The sequence below is a fragment of the Calonectris borealis genome, chromosome Z (assembly GCF_964195595.1).
Source record: "Calonectris borealis chromosome Z, bCalBor7.hap1.2, whole genome shotgun sequence".
Classification (NCBI taxonomy): domain Eukaryota; kingdom Metazoa; phylum Chordata; class Aves; order Procellariiformes; family Procellariidae; genus Calonectris; species Calonectris borealis.
In genome coordinates, this window is record NC_134352.1 from 1,989,617 (window position 1) to 2,016,915 (window position 27,299).

The 27,299-nt window shown below is 38.9% G+C and overlaps 1 protein-coding gene across 4 annotated transcripts in view; it reads left to right on the forward strand.

Annotated features, from left to right (window-relative positions):
* ARB2A (ARB2 cotranscriptional regulator A) overlaps positions 1-27,299 on the forward strand; it is a 269,602-nt gene that overhangs the window by 40,863 nt on the left and 201,440 nt on the right. For all 4 annotated transcript variants that reach the window (XM_075136555.1, XM_075136554.1, XM_075136553.1 and 1 more), the window contains exons 5-6: positions 13,908-13,973; positions 21,860-22,051. In XM_075136555.1, the coding sequence (XP_074992656.1) occupies positions 13,908-13,973; positions 21,860-22,051 (258 nt within the window). The remainder of the gene's footprint in view (positions 1-13,907; positions 13,974-21,859; positions 22,052-27,299) is intronic.

Consider the following 27,299-nt stretch of genomic DNA (forward strand, 5'->3'; position numbering starts at 1 on the left):
AGGCTGAACAATTAAAAAATCGCAGACTGCCTTTAAGCAGGAACACCCTAACTGTGAATGGTTGCTACAGAGGTCTGTCTGCATACTCCGGTGGTGGAGCTTCCTAGTAGACAGGAGACCTTAGATGAACCTTGCTCCTGTGATATGTGAGGGAAATGACCATGGCAGATGGAGCTAGGCTCATATGGCTGTGAAGCTGACTTCTAAGGGAGAAAATGTTCTGGTTTCTGAGTTTTGTAAGGCCGTCAGATGTGATTCACTGAGGTTTTGTTAAATACAGCATGAAAACTTCGGAAGGAGTACCACAAATCTTGCGCAACTGTTCGACCAGTTGTTCAGGAAGGGTCAGAATGTCAGGCTGTTGGAGCATGACGTAGAGTCAAAGAGGAATGGTTGCTTGCCGTATCAAAGCTATGGTTCTGTCAAGTGCTGCTCCTAGTGTGGATCCTGCCACCTGCTGCCAGAATCCTCTGCTATTCGAGGTTTCCCTTTCAGGGCGCACATTGCCTTCCACCAACCGATTTCTCAAGACATGTCATGGTGCATTTGAAAAAGTATTACCTACTAGCATACATACCCCTGTCCAACTCCACTGTGTTTGGCAAAAGTGGCTTTAGGAGAGCGTGTGCCTTGAGATCAATTTATAATAGAAAAGGAAACAGCTTGTTTGATAACGTGAGCTTGTACCCATAGCCAGGAACAGAGCTCTCACTTGTCCTGGGTTTCAGTCTACTATTCAGTTTACAGTGTCACACCTCTTCTCACTTAAGTATTTTAGGAATGTCAGAGAGCATTGGATGCTACTTTGCTAGGGACCACGTAAGGATTAATCATGAAGTGAGAGGTCTGATCAGTTCTTGCAGATGTCAACATAATTTGATGCTCTTGGTCACGGTGATGTCAAGTATGCAAAAATATTTCCAGATGTGTATGGTTGTAGGTAGATAAAATTCAAATAATTTTCACAGTGGATACGTTGAAATCAGCTTGTGGAAATGATCAAGGTGCATTTTGAGTTGGAAGTATATGGCTTCAAGTTAGCTTACATCAGTAAGCTAGAACTGCAAAGTAATAAAATATATCAGTAATATTTCCTTCTGAACAATTTTTTTAATGCAGATACAGAATGATAATTCCAAAGTAAATCCATAAGATGGTGTTCGTTGATCTTTCTGTAAGACAAATCTGACTTCAGCTCACAGTCTGCCTAAGAATTTTAAAATATCTTTTCTTCCACTGTCTTTTAGAAAGTTAGGATCTTTGGTGAAATGTTTACTATATTCTTGTGTTTATAAGTTTCTTCGGCTTACCTTTCCATCTCCAATGGAAACCAGCTGAGGATATTGTCAGATACGTTACAAAGCAGAATTCATTTGGCTGCAGTATTGAATGACCTACTAATAATTTTTGACATAAAAATAGCCTGTAACCCTGGAGATAAGATGGATAGAGTGAACAGAAATTAAGTAAATCATAAGTTGAGTGCAAGTGGGAAGGGAAGGTTGATGCACATTTTTAGAACCGTTTCGTAAAGATTTTTTTGGACAGGCTACATTCAGTAACAGAAAGGGTCCTAACTTAGATTGTAGTAACGTAATTTTGGGCTGATTTCCAATATTCAGGAATGCATATGTTCTTGATCCTTCATTACAACTCATAATTTTAGGAATATTGTGTTGGAAAAATTAGCCAGCAGCCCAAATAGCAGGAGAAGCCACAATATTCATTTCCCCTCAACACAGCCAAAAACAGTATTTGGCTGACTATCAAAAGGAGCAGCAGTAATTGTTTCCAGTATCAGTGGAGGCATTTTGCTGTTTAAAAAACCCAAGGCTTCCATTTCGTTAACTCAAGAAAAGGCTTGGTCTCTGCCATCAATTAGGGGACAAAAAAGGGGTTCTCGTGGCAAGCGGTAGGTTGCTGCCTGTCTGTGCCTTGCTGTGGCCCGTGAATTGCTGCGGGTCCTGCGGGAGCTGCCGGTGCCTCTGCGGTAGGTGCTTGCCCTCTGCAGGCTCCGCTTCTCCTGGGCGCAGGAGCGGTCTGCAAGAGCAGCTTCCCAAGCCTGGGTCAGAAATGCAGCAGGACCTGCTGGTGTGTGTGATGAAGTGTGGCCAGCAGGAGCAGGGAGGTGATCGTGCCCCTGTACTGGGCACTGGTGAGGCTGCACCCCGAATCCTGTGTTCAGTTCTGGGGCCCTCACGACAAGAAGGACATGGAGGTGCTGGAGCGTGTCCAGAGAAGGGCAACAAAGCTGGTGAAGGGCCTGGAGCACAAGTCTGATGGGGAGCGGCTGAGGGAACTGGGGGTGTTCAGCCTGGAGAAGAGGAGGCTGAGGGGAGACCTCATCGTGCTCTACAACTACCTGAAAGGAGGGTGTAGCGAGGTGGGGGTTGGTCTCCTCTCCCAAGTAACAGCGATAGGACGAGAGGAAATGGCCTCAAGTTGTGCCAAGGGAGGTTTAGATTGGACATTAGGAGAAATTTCTTTACTGAAAGAGTGGTCAGGCCTTGGAACAGGCTGCCCAGGGAAGTGGTGGAGTCACCATCCCTGGAGGTATTTAAAAGACGTGTAGATGAGACACCTAGAGACATGGTTTAGTGGGCATGGTGGTGTTGGGTTGACAGTTGGACTCGATGATCTTAGAGGTCTCTTCCAACCCTACTGATTCTATGATTCTAAGTGCCCAGGAGCAAAACCAGATTAGAGCCAGCTTGTGAATACTGGCCAAAAGATAGTCCCAGGTTTACAGCTTAGTCTCGGTCTGCAGAAGAGGAAAATGGGAAAGGAGAAGCATGGAAAACAAGCTTATAGGCAAACTGTAGATGATAATGCGACGATTTGTCACTTGTCAGCCCACTTGCTGCCAAACTCTGTGGTGACGTGCTGGTCTCCTCCTGCCTCTTCTGTCTGGAGTAGGCTTTGAGCAGAACAAAGGGGGTGTGCCCATGGGCTAGTGTGCCCATTGCCCAGATTATTGACTGACAATAGCGGTGGCGATGAAGACGCTCAGTCAGAGTGTGACCACAGCACTGCGTGTTGTATAGAGCAATAAATACGGTTTGTATTTGATGGAGGGCGGGTCATCCTCAATGCAGATTCTCTGCTCTGTTTTCATGGCATAGAGATAATTGTACCAAATTCTCTTGTCATAGAACAAATTGCTTTTAGGCACAAATCTGATTCCTAATCTCACCTTTTCATTTTATTCTCTTGACTAGTATTTGTGTTCACTTTATCTGATATATGATGAATTTAAAATGTCTTTCATGTGTCTTTCTATTTTATAATACCCTTTCACCGAACACAGAACTCTGCAGGCTAGCGGCTGCGGTATAATTATAAACTGCACACAAGCACGCGGCTCACTGGTGTTGATGTCCATTTTCTGTATCTGTACGTAGGTGATAAATTGCCTACTTCAAGTTTCTATGAAATACTATAAAAATTACAGAAACTGGATGTTAGGAAGAAGTTTCCTTTTCAGACAATATTTTGATATCATTGTTCAGTAGGAATTGTCATTACTTCCTACTTGATATAGTTGTTACTGACAACTACTGTATTGAACCACTTGTCTAATCAAACCTGGCTATTCTTCTGCATGCCCCACCCCTCCAAAAGAGCAAAGGATCCCATCGTGCAAACTTCTGTTGGGAAATCGAACACGAACATGAACCAATCCCAGGCACGTGGTTTATAAATGGACATCAGAAGGGGCTTTTATGCAGTATTTTCTCACTCAGGCTGTTTCATAGCTTCACAGGTTTTTTAGAAATAACTGCTAAATTACTCAGACATGTTAAGTATTATACTGTTCACAAGCTAATATTTGAAGTTTGCATAAAATCATGAATTTTTGTGAGCCGCCTTAATCACTGTCATGTTAAGCAACTTTATGTGTAATTGGACTGTATCTTGGTGGTTGGACTGAGAAAGATGTGATTCCTTCCCGAAAGAAGTATATAGGTAAAATGCATTAAAACGCAGTAAATTGTAGTGTACAGAGCTTCACTATTAGCTGTTTTTCCTCTTCTCCTGATATTTGTGCCCACATAGGTTGATGAGACGCACTACACTGAGGTTCTGTCTTTGGATATGTGCGTGCTGCATGGTTGGCTACATTAGTTTTTTCAGTCATAATTTCATAGGACGAAAGGATCTGCTATGCTCTTTGGACATCATCAACATAAATATTCATGAACAACTAACAGTATCCTTACATACTGTCCTCTTACTGTAAGTGGAGTAGTATGGGCTATGAAGTTTATTTTATAAACCTCAGTTAGCAAGAATATTTTTTCCTTGTAGGATTGCTTTAAACATAAAGTAGAAAAACCACAAAAATTAACCTTTCTAAATTTGATTAATGAAGACATTTTAAATAATAATTTCTTTCATAGTTAAATTAAATGGTTTCCTGTATTTTAGACAAGAGCGAAAGTGTCAGGATTTTATTTGTCACATATGAAGCAATCTTCCTTACCTCTTGATCGAAAGTTCTCCTGGCATTTGCCGTACCTGGAGTTTTTTGTAGTTTGCTCCCTCTTTGAGTTTGCCTGCCAGCAGAACACAAGGCTAGGTTAGGTGGGCTCAATCATGTGGAATAGAAAAAGGACATCTTTTCTTGAGAAACAGTGAGGAAAAAGAATAGAAAAAGGTTCATCAATGTCCAAGGTGTTTTCTTAACCTTCAGCTTGATGCCCCCATAAGAGACAGTGCCTTCAGGGCAGGATTTTCTCTCCTCAAGGGGAAGTCTCTTTCAGAGTGCTAGGTATCATAACCCTAGACTAGAAAAGCAGAAAGCAAGCTAGCCATTTCTCTTAGAAGTTAACTGCTGGCTTTTGTCAGTTACTCAAAGCAAGTGAGGGTCCCGAGTTTGCCACTTAAGTACACAATGAGTTAAGGACCCTGGTGCGATCTATTTGGTTTACTTGATCTAGTAAAAAGAGGTGCAGGTATTATTTAATAGTGAACTATAAACATCTTTGTGATTTGTGTTCCTTAGGGTATCAACTACTATTTGTGCCAAGAAAAGAAAAAAAGAAATGCTGCTAACGGTCAGCGCCATGGCCCTTTTCAGCTAAATTTATGTAAATCCAATTTATTTTGACCCAATACTGTTCTGGAGCACGATGGCAAAATGGTTAAGACATCTTGCTATGGAAAGAAGGTGTTAATTTGAGTTCTGCTGTGGATTTACATAAAATTAAGCCTTCAGTCCATCTGTGAATATTTATCTGGTCATTTCTGCTGAGGAATCAAAGGTGGCAAAATGAGATGCTTGACACATCACTGACTTTTTTGTCTGTGACTACAAAAGCTGGTATGCTTTAACTATGTTAATCTGATATGTCAGTTGAGTTTGGCATGGATTTTTAACCTTTCAAAATTGCATAGCACCACCTCTCCACCTAAATTACGTTTTTTGCATTAGTAGTTGGAATAATCAAAACTGCTACTCCTCTTTCTTCAGATCCCTTTTCATAACTCATCTCTAATATGAAATTTAGAGATAATAATCCTAAAGTTTAGTTCTTGAATTGGACTATTAAAACGTGTTTATAAGCCTCATTTATATTTGTTCCTCCTATATTCTTTTGGGCTTTTTTTTATTTTTCTTCTTTGCTTTGCAACCTATTCATCCTTTTGTTTCTTATCTCAGCTTGGGGATAGAGGTCATGCTTTCTGCTGATGTTCAATTGCTTTTAGTGCAAGGTGCTTGATTGAAGCCTCTGCTTAGTACTAATACATATATATGTATATGTATACATATTTTAAAAGAATTGAGAATTTTCATAACATGGGCTATGTAATTAAGCAATTTCTGAAGCCAAGTAATTGTCAAACGATTTCTAAAATTAGAGATGCTTTTCTTAAAAAGGAAAAAAAGAAAAACAAAAAATAAACCAACAGGTGTCAGCAAAGACCATGTAACAAAACATTGGGTCAAATCGCATCAACAGTATATGCTGCATTCATGAAAAATCCCAGTTGTTTTTCATTTAATTCTTTCAAAAGATCTTGAGATCCTATTTGTGATCAGTCAACTCAGAATCCAGAATATCACACCCATGTGTTAAGATTGAATTGAATTGCTTTCAGTAGAAAATGCAAAAAATCCCTTAGAGGTAATGTCAGTTCCATCTTAATGAATTGTTCTCCCACACTATAATCCAAGTGAGGTCTTTTGTTGATTTTTAAAATGCCATTGATTTTTTTTCTTTTTTTTTTCTTTTTTCTTTTTCCTTTTTTTTCCTTTTCTTTTTTTTCTTTTTTTCCTAACTTGCAGTGACAGAGTCTTTAGAAAGTCCACTTAGCTTTTAGGATTTTTTGTTCTGGCATGGTGATGGTGGATTTTTTTTGTTTGTCCCAGTTCTTAGGTAAGTCTGTGTCCAAGAGCAGTATGTCAAAAAGTTCCTTTGCATCTCTCATTGTTACTTATTGGCAGGTTTGTCACTTGAGGGTCAAAGTAAAGCTCATTCAACCAAGGCTATGGCAGCCGCAGTAGCAAGCCTCGGGTCAGTCCCACCACTTGAGATTTGCCGCAGGGCAGTCGGTTGGAATTCGTTTTGCATTTGTTTCGCTGAACGTTATTGCTCTTACATTGCAAAGAGGAGGAAGTTGTGGGTAGACTACTGTATGTTATAAGGATTGTGTCCTTCTCGTGCTCATTTTCTCTTACGGCGTTAAAGTGCTTATTACCAATGAGGAGACAAATCTTACAAAGCAAGAAAATCCATTACCCGTAACGGCATTGCTTCTAGTGGTTTATACTTGTTTATTTTTAAGATTAGCGATAAAACCTCCAACCTGTGTACACTGCCTTGAAGTTCTTAGAAAATACTAGCAGTGCTGAGGGGCCTAATCTCTTAGGTTGAATTTAAATTGTTTGAAAATAGTATCCTTTCTATGCCTGTGAAAGATCCACTTTTTGAGAGTTAGATTCAAGAGGTTGTAACTTGTTATGTCAGGTCTGAATTGATAGTTGAAAGCATTTTAGAGGTCTGGGGAGCTGACAGTGAATCTCTTGCTGTACTGTGCAAAGTCAAGTTGAACATACTACTTTAGGAAAAAAATAACACAAAGGCAAATGAGGTTGATTTTGGTCTATATGTGGATTTGTCAGAAGAACTGGTACTGTTCAATTCTTAGACATTTTAAGTGCAGTTCCGTCACAGGATGGGAATCGACAAGTGAACCTAAGGTTGAATTGTTTCTGCATTCGCTAAAGAAAAATAAAAAACCTTGCATTTTTCTTTACTTCAGCTGAAAGCATAGCAAATTATATCTGAGTGAGTTACTGTAGAAGGTAGAGATGGTCAGACTTCAGTGGTTTCTGAGCAAGTCTTTTTCACTAAGGTTTTTAATTGTAATTTTTTCCCTTCTTTTTTTGTCTTTTTTTCTGTAATATATGTTTATGTAGGAGATAAAACTGAGGTTGAAGTACAGTTAGCTCATAAGGTTAATAGAAGAATAATAAACTACTAATGACACTAATAATGTACTAACCCTTTTTATGACATGACTCACGAAAAACCAGGAAGCCAAGCAAGAAGGAAAGTGCCATTGCACCTATGTTTTATTAGCTACAATCACCTTAATTTTAAATGTAATATCTATATTATTCTAAAAAATCTGGCCACTAATAAAAACCTACAAGTAAAATTATTGCCATTAGATTCTCGTGCTCTCTAGATTTTCATGTACTTCGAGAACTGTCTTTAAAAATTAATGAAAACAAGCGATCTGATAAGGTATTTAAGGAGTGTCGTTTCACAAGCTGACACCTTCAGAGGCAGAAGCTCCTATCCACTGAGTAAGCATATCATTGCCAACTCATCTCACTCTTGATGGGAAGCAGCCTTTGTTAACTTTGAGAGAGTAGTTCTGTCTCCATTCGCAGTTAGCCCTTGGAGTAGTGAAAAGTGGTAACAAGAGTAGTAATGGTGGTGATGGGGTTCTGTTTGTGTTTTGAATTGCTGTGAATGAGGAACATGATGTGGGAAATCTCAGATCCATCCAGCTGGATCTGGTCCACCAGAAGAATATATTTAACCGGTAATTTGCTCCATTTCCTTTTTTCCCAGAAATCTGCTAGAAGTGTGTAGGAGCAGGCAGTGGTGTGGACAACTTGGGTTAACAGCTTGCACTCCCTTACCCTTTCTCCAAGGTCTTGTACTCCATCCTCTGTCATGTGAGTGGTTGTACTGTCAACTGCTCGCATGCGCTTTATCCTTTGTCATGTCTCATGTGCGTTATTCTTTATCATGCGTTAACCATACACCAACCATTTGACAGGGTTGTTGGCGTTTTGGTCACGAGGGATGCACATATGGGAGAAGAGAGGGACATGTGGCGTTTGATTGCCTTCAAAGAGACTTTGTGGTTTGCAGTAACCGAAGGGTTCCTCACATCTGTCGTGAATCCATGAGCGTTCGTTGCGTGGTAATGATTTCCAGTGACTACTGATAGGTGCCGGTTTAGAAGCGAAAGGCCACAAATCACACAGGCCTATGCCATTTCTTTAATATGTTTTCAGCAAAGAATTCACTCTTGAGAAAACATTTTGCAAGTTTGAGTAGTTTATCTTGTCTTTTTCTTTTTTTCCCTCTGCAGCGGGTTTGCTGTTCTCTTCGTATAGATAGTCTGCTGGTGGGTAGTTACCCGTGGTTGGTTTTGAAAGTGGGAGCATGCTCAGGGGAAGAAAAGAGAATTCAGAGGACTCGGGTTGTAAAGCACAGCAGGGAGGGGGCTCGACGAGCAAGGCTCAGTGCACTTCACTGCGTCCCAGCATGGTTTTTGATGTGGTATGTGCTGAAGCAGCTCCTCTGGATTAGGATGTAGGTGTTATGAAACAAGTTGTTGAGTTGTGATCCGTTGTCTGTATACCTGCTATCTCTGTTATGAAAAAGTTCACCAGTGGGTCAGCTGCAGTTCTGCTCTTCCTCACGTGTGCCAGGCTGGTTCGTGACGTTTTTGATATGTGTTATAAGGCTTCTTTCGGTTTCTTACAGACTTAAAATGGGGGTATGTAATTTTAAACTGACTTATTTTGGAGTTGCCTTCTTGCTTTGTGGGCATGCTTTCGGATGTCCTCTTTTCCAGACTTTTGCTGTTTAAAGACAATAGTGATACTTAGTGCATTGAAGAGTCTCTTCGGTATTTGTCTCCACTTACAATCATGTTTAGGCTTCAGTACCTTCAGGATCTTTGTAACTTTAAACGTGTTGGCCTCAATGGCTCTTAGTCTGTAATTTCTCTTTTCACATAGTCGTATGCAGGTATTGATCTTTGGATCACGTAGCTTCAGGATGGTGTATTGCAAAGATTTTACAAATTACACTGCTAACAGACTTTTTCAATGGTTTTGGGTAATTGAAAACAGTCCTGAAGAAAGTCCTCTATATGAACAATATAATCGTAAAAGAACACAAGTCATATGAAGCCAGGACCTTACCAATTAACATGTACTTGAGTTCTGTGTACCAGATCTATGTTTCCAGCTGGAGCTTCAGTTTTGCTTTGCAAACCGCATGCAGCATTATACTCTTGGCCAGCATTGTGCAGAATATTTAGCAATGCAAGGGTAAAATCTCAGCTCTGTCATAAGATAATGTGTTTCTCTTTCTGTGATCTTCTCTGTCTATCCTTTTTGCTGTCTATCCAAGTCATCGAATTTAATTTCTCTGTAATTAAAATAGGTTATGTTCTGGGTCCATATGAAGGATCACTGTTCATGACTTAGGTCTATCCCCCAATTATCCATAAGACTATAGAACTTTGCAGATGTCATATTTGGGGCCACTAGCACTTTGAAAAGGTCCTTCTGGAGGTATTCACACTGTTATATCCAACATAAGTCAGAAGACTGACTGTTTTAAGCTCCTCAGAAGGGCACTTCTGAGCACTGAAGTTTGGTTCCTGTCCTGAACCATATGTATTACTGCTCTCAACCTTGTCCACAATAGATGAAGGAAAACTAACAAGGAAATGGTAGCAGAGATTAGGTACTCGTGGTTTTAATATGCCCAGGGTAATCCACTGGTTTTACTGTTCAGGACGCATTCCACTTGGCTTTGGTCCCTGCTCTCATCAGCCTGCCTTCATTCTGGGGATTTTTCTAGTCCAACAAAAGTAAGAAAAGCTGTGACTTCATTTAGGGCAGAAGATCCTCAGGCTTACAGAAAGCAGGACACTGGCTCTGCAGCTCACTGAGAGCAACTTGAACTATAAGCCATTTAGTTTCCTTCCAAAGAGGATCACTTTGTGCTGGGAAGGAAGTTTCTCCTATCCCAGTTTGAATACAACCTTTTTGGGGGGGTGGAAGTGTTAGGCTAAGTGCCTTTTTGTAGTTGGAAAGGATTTCTCCCTTGCTATCAGAATAGGTGGCGAGAGGCATGGAATTTTTGGGGTTTGTGTTGTTTTTTTCCCCCCCAGTTCTCAGAGCAGGCAATAAGAACACCTTGATAGTGCTTAGTGCAGATGCTTACCCTATTTGGGATGTGTTTCCCTGATAGACTGCACTTGGAAGTGAATGAAGAGCAGAGATACCGTAAAATGCGGTTGAAGTTTCCAGTATCTCATACAAGAAGTACAGAACTACCATTTTTTCCTCCATTCATCAGACAATTAATTTCACACACTTTGGGCAAGCCTTAGTGTGGGTTCTTTTTCCTTTCCCATCTCAGACATGGTGCTGCCTGCTCACCAGCAACCTTATTACCTTGAATTACAGTGCAGCATACTACTTACGGTGTTGGCACACCTTATGAGTTGCAAGAGCCTTAGAAAAAGCATAAATATCCCAGGTTAGCATGAATAACATGAGTAGGGCTCTCTAGCAAGTGTTACAGTTTGCCTTGAGAGTGGCTTGTACTGGACAATTCATTGCTTGGTAGTTCCAGATGAGTTACTAGCACTGGACTGGATTGAACAGCCTCTGTCACTAAATACCTGCAGTGATGAGCAACCGTATGACCGATGATTAGTCCAGGAGAGTTCACAGGGTGTAACCATACTCACCTTGTCATGCAAGAAGTCACGAGACATTTCTCAACATCCTACAACGGTTTTCACATCTTAAAGATAAAATACCAGCATTCACAAGCTAATGCTACTACTTAAAGGAGTTGTGGCTATTTAAATTGTATAGATTTGTAATAGTAAGTCTAACTAGTGCTATATAAATAATACAGCATGGTTCCCTTATCTTTTTAATGCCTATAGAAAATATATTTTTAAAGTTAATTTTTCAAAACTGCAGATCAGCTATAAAATCACAAGAAGTAATTAAAAGCATAGAATTCCAAAGGTCATGCTGGATTTGTAGCATTTTCAGTACTTGCAGCCATTTTCCTAGGTAGGACAGGATTTTGCTAGATTTTCCAGGCACATCCATGCTGAGTGCAGGAAACCTAGCCATTATGGTGATGTTTTCAAATCTGGGGGATTTTGGGCTTTGATGCTACTTCAAGAAATCTTGTGTATCACTTTCCATCCTTCAAAGCTGACAGCGTACCAGCCATTGCTAGGATATCCCTGACTTGCTGATCTGCTGCTGCCAAAAAACCCCTCTTGTGGTCTTATATATACTGGGGCAGTTTACAGCAGTTTTTCCTCAAGCCTGTCTGGGCTGTGGAGACCGTCCAGGTGCTGAGCTGCCTGAGGATCATAATCTCACACTTTGCATCTGAGACTCCAACCTACTATGTCTTTCTTCATGTTTACTCTTATTAAAAGCATTCATTACGTTAAGTCTTTGCTATACCAGAGTGCTCTACTGATTTAACAGTCCCATTTTTAAGGCTGATACCACTATTTATTATATTAGAGTAGTGTATAAAGAGCCAGTTAGGATCAGAGCCCCATTGAGCCAGGCTGTGGAAAAAATGAGTAAAGGTTTACTTCTGCCCTGAAGACTTCACAGTCTAAATAGATGAGAGAGAATAGAAGAAATAGATACAAATACATAGCTGCCACAAAAGGGTAGATTTTTGCAAGTGGTGTCTAAAATGTATTTTCTTCCTAGCAATTTTTTTTCTCTTCGAAGTGTTCTTTTACTGGTTTTGACCGTAGTAGATGCCTGGATTTAGAGTGAAAAATAAAAATTTCTATGTCTGAGGCCATATTATCATTATACTCATTTTAATGTCTGTACAACATCAGCATCTGAGACTGCAGGAACTTAACTGCTTTACTTGTTGGCATTACACTGAAGTTGATTTCAGTGAACCATAAAAAGTTTGCCCCTGAAGGTAAAATTACACTGTATGCGTGTTCCTAACATACTGCTTGGGGGATAAATATGTCTTAAATCAACTCATCGCTCACAGCTAAATTCCTTCTCCAAATGCAGTTTCCCTGTAGATAGTAATGTTCGGTAAGACTGATTTTCTTTAAAACCATAAAGTTTTTTGAACATAATTCTATCAATAAACGTATTTGAGCAGGGTAGCAAAGAATTCATGTAATCCTAATAAAGATTTTGGGTTTTTGTGAAAGGAAGGGAGGGGCACACGCCGACATTTTTAATTAGCTTTCATCAGTACCTCTAATTTGTTCAAATGTGTTCCAAACGTTTGCATATTGTGTTTGCTCACATGTACATAATGAAAACTTTTGGACTTCATTGAAACTTTATTTTGTAATTGTGCATTTGGAAAATTAAAATTGAAGTTTATGATACCCTGGCTCCTACTTGCTCAGTTCATAGTGTGTTGTTAAGATGCCATCACTTGAGAGCTTTGTTACAGCGACGCTTCTGTTGTGGCTTAATATGCTGTGGGTTCAGATGGCTGTAATTGTGGCCTTGAGGGGTTGGACTAAAGAATACCAGCTGGGTTTGTACCCAGATATTCTTGGATTAATATTTTGGGACTTAGATCTTGTCCTGTCTGGAATTTAAACATAGTTCCCCAAGCTTTAAAGGGAAGGCAAAGACCGTTTCAGGCTCTTAATGAGCACTTTTTTCCCTCTTTAATTTGCCTTTTTTTTTTCTTTTTTTTTTTTAACTCCTGTAGCCAGTGAAACCCAGGCAGTTACTTCTGAACCGTTTTTACAGCCCCATATGGACAAAGCGCTTTAGTTTGTTCCTCAGCTTAATTCCCAAATTAATAATAGTTAGAAAGTCCTTACATCTGCATCTCCATTTTTCTTAGAACATATAAGGGTGAAAAAAAATTTCCTTAGATATTAGGCAAGCCTTTGAAGTGTGAACAACTTTGTTACATTTGAGACAGCAAGTCTTTCCTTGCGACTAGGTTGATTTTTTTGGTTGCTCTTTGAAATAATTCCTTTTGTTTCAGGTCTAAAATTTCAATTTTATTTCTACGTGGAGACAAGAGACTTAAACTCCCCCATAGTGGGGAATCAGTCAGGGTTTTCCTTCTATTTAGAAACCTTTGACCCATCCCTCCCCTGTTCAGTGAATAGAAATGGCAAGGCAACTTGTGCTGAGGGTGACTAAAGATCTGCTCTCCATGTAGCTCATGAAGTGAACCTGCAGGGGAGAGGGTTTCAGGAGTCCTGCTTGTGGAAAAAATGCTTTTAAAGTATTTCTTTGCAAAAGAGAGCCTTTCTTGTACCCCTGAGTATATATTAATTGGTTATAATCCTTAGTTTTGAGGCACATAATTATTCACACAGCAGCACGTGATGGATTCACAGGTACAGTTACAATTTCTTTGTACTGGCAAGCAGCCTTTTCTGAGGGACAGAGAGGACTTTTTTGTGTAAAGCTCCAAGTTCTGTAATTAGTGGTATCGTAAAGAATTAAGATAAGTGGCAAAACATATAGAAGTGCTTAGAAGTTCAACCAACTAGCCTTTAAGTTGTCTGCCTGGATATGTCATTACTGTAAGTGGTTTAACATCTGTTTGCATTTCTTTTTATCTTTTTTTTTCTTCCAGATCATTACTAAATATGTTTATGAACTACTGCAAAAAGAATGCCACTTGAAGAAAGTAACTCTCCCAGTAAGTATAATTTTTTTTTTCCGAAGACGTTGTTTGTTTGATCTGTAAAAAGCAGAGCCTGCGACCCAGTATCCAGATAAAGACAAGGTGTGCCAAGGCTCTGCGCAGGGCATTGCCTCCGCATACAGCATGTGCGTGCATCTGGAGACATGCTTCCACCTCGCTTCTCGTGTGTTTGATTTCTCCAGCTGAGCTTTCCTTGCCCTACCAGATACCAGAATTTTCAAAATGTGGTAGGTTTGATAGAGGAACCATAAGCTTCTTGAAAAGTATTGGTGAATGTTTTGAGACCTCTACAGCTGGATGTAGAGAACAAATGTGCCTTTACAGGCAGAGGAATAAACTCAAATTGAGTTTCAGTAAACTACTCCAAGTTTTTTTTTTAAAGCCCACTTTTTCAGGAACTTGTAACATGTATGTCATATAAGGTGCTGCTGTTGTTTAGTGAAAAATTTGATCCACCCTTGGAAGTGATGAAGCATTCCCCAAAGAACACGTATGAGAGTGCTTGTAAATATGTGTGATACCACGATGATGTTCAGGTATTTTTATGTTCTCTAGCAGAGAGTGTAGGGGAGACCGTAGTGTGACAGCACCGTGTAGGTTTTCCATCACTATCACAAAGGATTCTTAGGGTCTTTGAGAAGCTTTTGCATTCCAGTTGTTCTCAGCCAGTCCTTCATATTCAGTCGAAGAAAACCCATCTGGGCTAAGGAAGGAAAATTTCCTTTATTTTAACAGTTCTATAATGTTTCACAGTTACCGTTCCCATTCCCTAACTGGTGTAGTTTAGGGAATGTTTTGATAACCTGCCCAAACGACTCAGGGTTTCCCAGCCAGGCTTTGCCAATGTCTCCTGGTCAGGGCAGAAGGAGCTGTGCTAGGAGCTCCATGCAGTAGTCGGAGAGCGGGCAGCAGCTCTCCTCTGCACTCCCAGTCTGCTAAACCGCGTAGGCTGCGCCGATGCCGCAAGACCCGAGGCGGCTTGAGGAAGCATTCCCCCTGCGTAGGCAGAGAAGAGGATTGGGTTCGTGGTGGCACTCTGCCTGGTGCAGTGCTGGTTCTGGTCTCTGTAACTTCTTTGCACTGCTAGTTTTCTTTGCTGGGGAAGTTTTGGTCCATGTTCCAGACATGTTGAAAGACTTCCTCAAGCCATGTCACCCTCTCTCTGTCAAACCAAGAAGCTGTCGTTTGTAAACTTCCAAGTGCCTGAATTTTGAGGCTGTACAACTTTGAATCTCCTTGTAAAAGGCAATATGCATGTAAGTAATGCAATGCTAAGGCTGATCTGTTAGCTTCAAAAAATGAAGATGAACAAACTTGGAATAAGTTTGACACCACCTCCATCACCTCTGTCACAACGTGGGGACACTTCTGCACAGCTTTGAGATTTGGGTGTCTGGCCTGGGAGGAGAATGGCCCTGTCTGACGCCCACTGTTGAATTAATCTGTGTTTACTCTTATTTATGAATTATGTAGTAAGCACTGATGTACTGATGTAGTTTGTCAGTAGTACATTTAAGCTATTCTCAAATGTATTACTTCCAGCTTCTGCAAAGTGTCATAATTGCATTTTGGAGCAAAGTAAGAACTCACAAAATATGTGCAGCTGTTTAATTGTAAGCAGTGTGGAAAATTTGGCACAAGGTATGAGCACCATTCTTTAGTAATGACTATTACGTGTAGGAAGCCCTCGCTACAGTCAAAAATAGGTTATGAAGAGAACTATGAAACAATGAGAAAGTGATGAAAATGAAGAAAATGAAACAATGTATGTAGAAGGTGAAAAATTAAATCTGTCTAAAGGCTATGTTTAAATCACTGCTGACAGGCTCCCAAGTAACAACACAAAGAAACCTAGTTTAAACCAGTAAAGGAGGCTAATAGAAATAGTAAGACAGCTTACAGCAAGAGTAAGTCCTGTGCAAGTGAGGAAAATAGAAAAGAGTATAAATGCTGGCAAGTTACATATAAAATCACAGATCACCCAAAACTGAATTTGAGGAGCTTGTTACAGCTGTAAAGTCTAATAATAAGAGAGCTGATGAGGCTGATAGATGAGCTGCATGCAAAAGGAATGCTCAGCTCAGATGAGAAAAACTAACATGGTTATTTCCAATGTTATTTGTCCAGTTTTTACACCAGAATATTATTACATTTTTTTAAAGAGAATGTAATTCTGAGGAACTGTCTGAAATTTGACATAGCAGTAGAGATCTTAGAACAAATTGATACATCATACAATAATCAAATTTCAAGATGAGATGGGTTTTAAGCCCAGAGTACTATAAGAAGTCAAATATGAAGCTGCAGAACAACCAACTAGTATGTAACTTACTGCTGAAATCAGCTATTTTCATCAGAGGAATGGAAAAAGAGTAAATATGATAGTCTTTGAAAGGCCTCCAGGAGTGATTCGTAGTGATTCCTGTGTACCAGGAGGAAATAATATATTGGGGGGAAAAGTCAGTACAGATTTCTTTTTAAAAAACCTGGTAGAATTCATGGAAGGAGTCAGAGATCCCATGAAAAAGAAAGATCTTGTCAGTAACAGAGTATGTGCATTTCCAACGAGCTGTCAAAAAGCTTACCAAATGCTTTTTAAAAAGACACTGTCATGGCATAGGTGGAGGGAGTTCCCTTATGAGTTAATAATTGGTTAAAAGGAAAAAAAGGTGTTCATATTTTACAGATTAAGTTGTTACCGGTACAGTGTTACTAAGGCCAGCACTGACACAGTTGTGAATAAAAGGAAAAAAGGAATTAATAGAAGCTAACAAACTTTGCTGGTTTTTTTCTAACATTATTTAGAATACTTAAATCTAAAGCTGATTGTGATGAGTTGCGGAATTATTTCATGATGCTGAATGATTGGATGATAAAATGACATGAGATTCAATTCTGGTAAATGTGAAATTATGGGGAAAATAACTCACTCTGTAAACACAATGGTGGCCTCTAAATGAGCTATTACAACTCAGGAAAGAGCTTGGAGTGATTCTGAATAGTTCTCTGAGAGCATCAGTTAGTGCTCAATGGCAGTGAAAAACCCTCAAAGCAAATAGGATGTTAGGAATTATGAGGTGTTGAGAACAAAACAGAAAAACATCATCATTCTGCTCATTATGTGGGCCCCCATCTTGAACACTGCATGGAGTCTGGACACCATATCAAAAAGGATACGAAGAATTTAAAAAAAAAATACAGAGGAGGGTTACAAGGATGATCACAGGCATGAAATGCTTTTCAGACAAAGAAAGATTAGACAAAGATTCTTCAGCTTGGAAAATAGATGACTGAGGAAGGAATATGACAAATCTATAAAATCATGAAAGGTGTAGAGAAGATGAATAGGGAATGGTTTTTTGCTTTTTTCATAATAGAGAAGCTAAGGGGCATCAAGTTTAAATTATCAGGCAGGAGATCTCTACTGAAAGAGAGGCAGTACTATTTCATATACCTCCCAATTATATTGTGGAACTCATTGCCACAGAATACTATCAAGGAGAAAGGTATAAATGCATTCAAAAAACCATTTGACAATACTAAGGTGGGATAGGTGCATTGAACTATTGTACACGCTTGTCCAGTTATAAACTCTGGCTCAGGAGGCTCCAGAGTTACCGGTTGCCAAAACCGGGGAAGAATCCCTCTATAACCACTCTGTTCTCATACTGTTCCTCTAAGCAATCTGCCAGTTGTCCAGAAACAGGACCCTGTGACCTCGATCTGTCCAGGGTGGCTCTTCTTATGAATATGACGTTATTAGGTGAACATTTTAGAGGTGAATACAAAAACATGTTTTTTCTGAACTTCATCACAGGTGATCAGAAAGTTGGAGTCTTGGCCTTCCTTTTTCTGTCATCTGATAATAAAGTAGACAGTGTAATGATGTTTGAATGTATGAAATGTGTTTCAGGACTGTGCTAAGTGGAGTACTTTTTTTTTTTTCCCCAACATGATTTTAGTAGTGTACGGAAATGCTATGCTTCAAAGGTTTAGGATGACAGCATTTCATGTTCTCTTATCTTTCTTAATTTCAACCTCATGTGCAAAGTCCAACTTGCTGTCTTCATTTTGCTTTCTCAGGTGGCGGCTTCAGTTTTGGACACAATTGTTTGTAAATTTCTTTTCAGATATGAAAATGAGAGCAGTTTGGAAACCAGGAAAGGTCGCCCATTGCTTTATTATGAAAGCATCTCTGACAAAACATAAATCTGAACATTTTTTCCTGCATAGGGAGGCTGAGATGCATATTGCGTTATTGTAGCCGTAAAGTACTGTAGTTCTCTCAATGTTCAACATATACTACTACTGGACTTGAAAATTTAAATGAAGAGACTCATATTCAGGGAGAAGCCATTCAATTATTTCTTTTAAATTTTGCATCTTGTGCTCCATTGAAGATGATATTATGAATATAAAGAAGACTGCAATTTTTCCTATCCAGATGAAGTCTTTGTATTTCTCTGGTTTTAATGGCATAATCAGTGATTGATCTCTGCTGTTCTTTAGCTGTTGAGGACAAATAGAGGGTGCTTCTGAATTAAATGCATCTTTAACAGCTTCTGGGAAGGCCTGAGATGGAAGTTTAAATAATTACTAACACGTTTTATTGACGATGGCACTGAAAGGTCCCACATTGCAGGATCTTCTAACTTAGCAATGCTTTGCTCTTTCAGTTCAATAGGTAAAACTTCATTCAGTAGTTCTCTTGATCTGCTAGACAGCCAAAAATATTTTTCTTTGAGAAACAATGATCTCTTACCTTCACTGCATGTTCCTTTTGGCTATTTTGTTACCTAAGTCCAGTCAATACTTGTTTTGTAAAAATTTTACCAGTTTTAGGTGTGTTAAGTTAGTTGTGGTAATCACCAAATGCTGATTAGCTGCATGTAGTATTGATCAGCAGTTTTAATTTTCTACAATTTTGAGTGAAAAGTTATAAATCGGGATATTCAATATTGTGAAGACTGTAACATAAGTGATTTAGCGAGCTTTATGTAGAACCACGTAACAGAAGACTTTATTATCTTGCAAAGCAAATGAGCAGTTTTCTCTCTCCACCAGCTGCTCACAATTCTCACAATCTTTTTGAGTCTTTTCAGTTTCAGTTCCATTTATTTGCCATGTTGTTTCCTCCAGTCACAAGTGACACCTGTTTCACTTGTTTGTAGGCTCTAGGCTCAATAATTTTTATTGCGTTTCTTAACTGGAAAAAGAAAAATATTAGTGGGGTTTTTTCCATTTAAAAATTTAACGTTGTCTTAAACTTAAAAACTTCCAACGTACAAAATAAAAGATGTCTATAGCCTAGTCAACTCTCATGCAGCTTGGGTTGGTAACAGTTTTGAGTCAATGTCTATGTGGTAGCATCAATGTCAGTAAGATTAGATTTCAAATATAGTTTGATCGTACCCTATACATTGACAGCAACTGTGCTGCTGAAGTATTCTATAGACTGGAACTACTATATAGGGATAGCTCATTTGAGGCAGAACTCATACGGAAAAATTAATTCACTGTTTGAAAACCTTAAGAATGTCATAATGTATGTAGAGTGCGTAACTCAGAGTTCGCCATAACTGCATACATTCATAAACCTTAAGGTATAGTTGCACATTGAAAAAATAAATGTGAGAAAAGGAAAATTAAACTTCAAACAGTACTTTTAAACAGTAAATTATCAGCAGAATTTAGATTGGTTTGACATTCCTAGCTACAGATTATTGGAAGATTGTTATTGCGTGTGAATAACAACGTTGAATCAAATCGTTAAATTAAACTAATTCAAGTTCAGCATTTTACTACATTTATTCTGTTGGTGTTTAAATAAAGGATTGGAAATAAGTGTTCATGAGTAGGTCCAGAAGAGAAAGTGGCTAATAAATATAAATTATTTTATGCGGCTTCAGTGTGTCTCGCACTAAATGGTATTCTATGTTGATTTGTCAATAAAGTAAGGTTGTGCACAGGAGTGACCTTTATGTGCATTCTTTAATGAAAGCTTGATCTAATGAATTACTACTGTTTGAAGATAAATTAGCTTGAAAAAAGTTTCCAAATGTGATTAATCTGAGAAAGAGAATGAAGAGTTATTTTTTATGATCTTGGTAGATATTTTAAACTTTTATAAATCAACGTATTTGCAGAACTGTGAACTAGCTATATCTTCTGGTACATATGATTACTAAGTGCTAGCACTTCCTAGATACTAAACAAAAATTTAGTTTATAAATACTAAAACATACAGCTAAGTTATATCTTTGTCTGAAATACAAATTCATAATGTTTTTTCTTAATTACAGTATCATAAGTATTCAGTTTGTGTGCAAAAGTCATTTACATCTTGCCAAGTACTATCTGAGATTTAGTGTTGATTGATTTTTTACCTAAGTCATGTTAAATTTTAAGGTATCAATACTGCTACTTCATAAGCAGCAAAGTGATCTGACTGTAGCCCCAGTATGGTACCTGTTGTACTTACATATTCTAACTCTTTTCGATAGAATGTATTTTTTACCATGTTTTCTGTTTCCTCACAAAGTGTGAGAGAAGGTGAGTACGTTTCCTAGTGCAGAAGGTGCAAGCTGAGGCACATGAGATGTTGCGTCGTTTTGGAGCAGGGAATAAGGTCTTCAACACTACGGCAGATGCGGAAGAGATTCATGACCATTCTTCCAGTTAGGAATTCCTTTTGTTCAAGTAGCCTCATTGACTTCATTAAAAAAATATTAGGTCGGACTTGCATTACAAAAAGTCTGGAGATTCACGCTGAATTAATTTTTCCTAAAGTAAGGGTAATTAAGAATACATACCCATATATGAGAGAAAAACAGACGTATTCCAAATAGCCATTCCTCCTGTCTCGAAGTAAGGCTCATATCCTGACCTGCTTTTCATGGCTGTTGTGGAGCGTAAGACAATCCAGGGTTGTTCCTGGCAGCGGTACAGTTAGCCTGTGTGGGTCGTGGGGTGTGGACTACAGTAGGACGGGGGGATTTGCCTCTTCTGTTCTTCCTTTTCTGTGTATTCATATGGTAGAAAGGGAAGAACGAGTAGACGGGATGCTTCTTTCTGTCCTCACAGTGTTCACACCAGCACAGTTCTTTTGCCTTGAGCCAGGCTTGCTAAACCAAGTGTAGACCTATTTTATAGAACTTCTGTTTTTATTGAACAAAAAGTGCTGCTTTACTCTCTGGAGTAAGGGCAAAACTTGGAATTAGATTATGGTTTACTGAATATCAAAGCTGGTTGTTGATCTGTTCCTGTAGCAAAGTAGCTAAGCATTGACCCAGGTGCAGGACTCTTAATGAAGCCATAATTTAGACCCAAATTGGATTTCTATATTTTATTAGGCCTATCCTATTAAATTTGTAATAGACAAATTTACAATACTGGTTCATATATGGCTTATTGGGTATTTATGTTGAGGTGGCTGAGATAGAACTCTAGGATTTTTTTCATATTATGTAAGACTTTTATTGTTGCTTCAGGCATATCAGAGGTGACAAATTACTTGATTCCCCCCACCCACCCCCAGATTGTTCTTTATGGACTTTCTTTTTTGCCAGTAAGTTTCTGTAAATAGCTGATGTTTCAAAGCTTTAGCAAACTTTCTACCACTTTTTTTGATTTAAATCTCCCTTGGATTACTGTTCTAAACCGTGGTATATTTTTATGTTTTGAAGTTACATTGCACAGATACTAGCTTTTGTTTTATTTTTATTTAATACTGGGCACACATTAGTCCTTACAATATGCATACAAATAATGGCTAAATGGTGAACGTTTTTATATCAATTTGGTGGCCAACTTTATAACTACAGATGTTCTTTTAAAAAATTTTATTGATGCATAAAAGTGCACATTGTTTGTAATTGCAGGTTGATGCAACTGAGAGTGAACCAAAGAGCTTTATCTTTATGAGCGAAGATGCATTAACAAATCCTGACAAGCTGTTGGTCCTAATTCACGGTAATGGCGTTGTCAGAGCAGGTCAGTGGGCTAGGAGACTTATAATTAACGAAGATCTGGACAGTGGCACGCAGATACCGTATATAAAGAGAGCTATTGAGGTAAGTGAAAGTGTATGCATGTACGATTGTGTGTGCATATGCGTGTGTACCTCTGTATGCAGAGCTCTAAATCCGTGATGGTTTAGTTCATTTAACAGTGTTCAATATTTCCCTGTATGATCATTTTATTTATGGTGGGAATACTTGCTTGGTTTTTTCCAGAACTTTTTTCTAATGGCACCAAGTTTCTCTCTTAGAGTAAAAAAAATTTTAGTTGTATGTCATGTTGTTGTGGCAGCACTGCCATGTAGTTTAATATGGCAGTTAACGTGACAAGAGCCCTTAACAGGCGATGAGATGCAATAGAAGGCACTACAGAAATTTGTTACTATTTGAAGTGTTTTCTTTTACATTTCATTAAATTTGTGCGTATTCTCACTCAACGTCTGTTGTAATCTCATGATAACATGAGCTTTCATGATAACAGCAGGCTTTTTTGCTAGGCTTGTACTGAATTTATTAGAGGCACAGTCTTTTTCAGTTTTGCGCTGAATACTGATTCATTCTGATTCACCTATTAATACTTGACAGTAAAAATCATTTACATTTTGTGGACACTATTCTGTTACATTTACATCTATGTGAGAGACAATGCACAATTTGTGTAATGATTTTAACATTGGAACATTGTAGGTGTAATTCATCTCTTGCATCCTGCTACCTAAATGAAACTTCCTGTAGTAAACATTAGCAAAACCTGTTTAGGAGTCACTATTTCTATTATATTTACCAAGTTAAGCTAATGTTCTACTCTAAATATCAGTGTTGTCACTGTGATTGTTACATGTTTTGCTAAATGAAGTTGAGTTTTTTGCAGCTGGCCAGGTATTCAGTATAGAAAATGGTTCTCTTCAAACATGTTTTTTTTAATAAAGCAAAGAAAGAAAACATATTAAAACATTGGGCCATTAAGTTAGTTTTGTTTTGTATAATCCACTAACGAAGCACTAGACTACACTGTGTGTGAAAAAGAAACCTAGTCTTATGAAAGTGATGCTTGCCTTCTTTTAACATAAAGTTTTTGTTCATTTTAAATCAAGACTCAGAGGCAGAACAAAAGATACTTTAGGATTATTGAACGTAATATAGGTGTATGGTAGGTCCGGTGTAGGAGGTTAATTTCTAGAATGCAACTTCCAAAACCTTTCCGAAGAAACCCGAAGAGCTGTAGCTACTTAAATTTTTGTAGTGATGCTTACATGCCTGCATCTTCGTTCTTTCCTAGCGATGCTGCTGTCTTGGCTAACATGAGCGGCTGACCATTTAAAACTGGGATACTATCCCTAAGTTAACAGATAATTTTTAAGAGACTATTTCTAGTAGAGGAGAGTTACAGTTCGTTTTGCTGTTTTGTTATTTTTATTTATTTTATGCAATGATTGTGCCAATGTGACAGAGATCAGACCTCTGTTCCCTCAAATGGTTATTATCCTTAAAAACAGATTATGTATTTCTGCGTTTTGAATGCTGCTTTAAAAAACACAGGAAAAAAACCCAAAGAGTTTGGTGAGAAAATGTCTTTAAAAAAATGCAATCATTCGGTCACATTGGGATATCAGACTGTTGTGGTTTAAGCCCAGCCGGCAACCAAGCCCCACCCAGCCGCTCGCTCGCTCCCCCTGGTGGGATAGGGGAGAGAATCAGAAGAGTAAAAGTGAGAAAACTCGTGGGTTGAGATAAGGACAGTTTAATAGGTAAAGCAAAAGCTGTGCACAAGCAAAGACAAACAAGGAATTCATTCACCACTTCCCATCGGCAGGCAGGTGTTCAGCCATCGCCAGGAAAGCAGGGCTCCATCACACATAATGGTGACTTGGGAAGACAAACGCCATCACTCCGAACGTCCCCCCTTTCCTTCTTCTTCCCCCAGCTTTATGTGCTGAGCATGACGCCATATGGTCTGGGATACCCCATTGGTCAGTTGGGGTCAGCTGTCCCAGCCGTGTCCCCTCCCAGCTCCTTGTGCCCCCCCAGCCTCTCACTGGTGGGGTGGGGTGAGGAGCAGAAAAGGCCTTGGCGCTGTGTACGCACTGCTCAGCAGGAACGAAAACATCCCTGGGTTATCAACGCTGTTTCCAGCACAAATCCAAAACACAGCCCCATACTAGCTACTGTGGAGAAAATTAACTCTATTCCAGCCAAAACCAGGACACAGACTTTGTGCTCTTATCTTTTGGCTTCCTTCTTTTTTAGCATGGTTTTTAAATTCGTAGTTCTCTTTAGTCGAGTAATTCCAGGTACTGTAAAAGCCACTCTCCCTTTTTATGCATCTTAAAATCCTGGTAAATGTACTACATGTTTAGGACACATAGTATTTGCAAATTTTTTTTGTGCAAAATGAAGATTACATCATATTCAATTGTATTATATTAAATATATTGCTATTTTTTGTATCCTGTAATCACTGTAGTGGGAACTGGATGTATATCTGGTTAGATAAGGCAAGATTTTATGAAAGTTGAACCTCACTGAAGGTATTTGGAATCATTACGTTATGACTAAAAAGAGAATGAAGATAGTTACTGATAGTCCTGATATCATGTCTACTTCATGTACAGATCATATAAATTACTCTTCCAAATACAGGAAATTATGGTGGAATGGGTATAAGGACTCCAATTTTAGTTAATAGTAATAAAAATTGTGTCCTTTTCTGGATTTTCTGGTGTTCAATCCTCTAGTTGATTTAGGCACTTCTATCTCTTATGAAATGAAAATAACTGGCCTAGTTGGTACATGCACTGAATGAAAATCGTGGTAACTCCTCGTGCAATGTCGCCAGTTTGAATTAAGGAATTATTTTCCTTGATCTTCCAGTGTTTCTTCTAAGAAGAGGTCTGATCCTTGAATGAAACCAGCAGACTCTATCAAAGCATAAGATTACAGTGCTATAACAGGAGAACATGGATTTTTTTTTTTAATATAATCTGTGTGAATTTGAAGTGTACAATAGTATCTAGGATTTGAAAATTCCACTGATCTGTTGTGACTGTGAAACATATGCAGGTAGCTTAAAATATTTGCTGGAGACTAGTTTTTCATTTTTTTAAAAAAAATTAAAATTGCAAAAGTAGTGCTTAAATGTCTTTTGTGCAGAAACTGGTTCAGAAATACCACCTCTTCTTTCCTTAAAACAAAACCAAACAGGCAAACAAACAAAAAAACCCTCTAGGTAGGTCAAAACCGTATCTTTTTCTCTACTGGTTTTCTCTGTGGAGAGTGATGAGACTATCACCATCAAATTTCAGTTCATTTCTTGGAAAAACTGAAAAAGGGAAGAAAAAACTGGAGTTCTCAGTGAGCATGGATTGAGCAGGATGAACTGATACTGCTCTACTAACCAGGAAGTTAAGGGAAGAAAAGAAACTATTTCTGTCTGGTACAACACTTTCAAGAAAAAAATAAGAAACTTTTCTCTTAAAGCGTGTGTGAAATAAGGGAGCAATGTAAAGGCTTAAAATTTATCACGCTACTAGTGGCTTAGGGCTGATACACATTGGAAAGAAAAGATCCGAGGAGAAATATCCTGGTGGGAATTTGTGTAGCTAGAAATGTGTTTTTTCTTTCCATCTGGGTGGTTCCTGTAGGTAATACTTGTCCTTCCATCTTTTATATCAAATTCTGTTGTGTAGATTCAATCTTTTGTGTAATAGGTGTTGGGAGTAGTTTACAAAATTTTATGTGGAGAGGTAAGATTAATGCGTTAATTCAGAAATTCAAGCTTGATCATGTAAAAGAGATTTTGAAATATGAAAGGAGAGCAAACAAGAGACAAGAAAGAGAACAGATTGTAGGAAAAGGAGGAGGGAGAAAAGTGTGTAAAATGTGAGAGACAGATATGTGTAAATACATTAAAACACGGTAGGAAAAGATCTACTTCACAAAAGTATAAAAAAGGCAAATATGGTAGTATAAAGCAGTAAGGTAGTAAGAAAGGCTTAATTAAAATTATAAAAAATACATACTATAAAGATATTTAAAACAAAAAAGAGGGCAATTTCCTATAAATATGGTACATAATAAATATTGCCTAGGTTTGTTGTTTTGTTAAAACAACTTTTCTACTGAAACTTTCTGCAGTGGGAAATACTGATTTTTGACAGCAGTCATCGGACATGTGAGAGACTAACGTTCAAGTCCCTCCTCTGGGAATGAGGGACTATTCCACTTTTAATGATAATACTGCACTGAAGCGATTCCGTTATTTAATAAATAAATAAATGCAAATTATATAAATAAATAAATGTAAATTAGAAGAGGAATTTTAATTTGTCTCTTCTACGTTTTGCGTAAATGTCTCATTCCCTGTCCGTAGAGTCAGGCTCTTCTCAGATCAGTTATTATTTAGTCATATACAGAATGACTGAAGCAGCACCAGGAGGAGATGGTGAGAGACAGAGGTGAATTCTTTAATTCAGTGATGAGGGCATTTGCTTGGGGTGTCAAGAATTAAGGATTTACATTCCTGGTTTCGTTTAGGTAGTTCAGGGGCTCCCGTGTTTCCTCTGCGGACCTTGATCACCAGGCTCATTATGAGGAGGTACTCCTCTCTGGTTTGTTATTGAGTGGTGACAACATTTCTTTAGGAGATGTACAAGTGTCGTGGTTTAACCCCAGCCAGCAACTAAACACCACGCAGATGCTCACTCACTGTCCCCTGCCTCTCTGGTAGGATGAGGGAGAGAATTGGGAGGGCACAAGTAGGAAAACTCGCGGGTTGAGATAAAAACAGTCTAATAATGGAAATAAAACAATGTAGAACAGTAATAATAACAAGATAACAACAACAATAATAGAATATACAATGCAGGCGATGCACAATGCAACTGCTCACCACCCGCTGACCGACGCTCCGTGTGTCCCGAACCACGAGAGCCCCCCCGCCCCATCCCCCATGCCCTAGTTTTCATACTGAGCATGATGTCACATGGTATGGAATACTCCATTGGGTTGCTGGGTCAGCCACCCTGGCTGTGCTCCCCCGGCCAGCTTCCCCTGCATCTGGCAGAGCATGGGAGGCCGAAAAGTCCCTGGTGCAAGCACCACCCAGCAACAACCAAGGCATCAATGGGCCATCAGTGCTCCTCTCGTACCAAACCCAAAACACAGCACCCACCACAGCCACCAGAAAGAAAGTTAACTCTGTCCCAGCCGACAGGACAAGACGTGATACCAGTGATACAGGGGAACAAGCAAGAAGGGGAGCAAAAGTTGGCCTCTCCTCCACGGAAGAGCGTTCCTTCTGTAA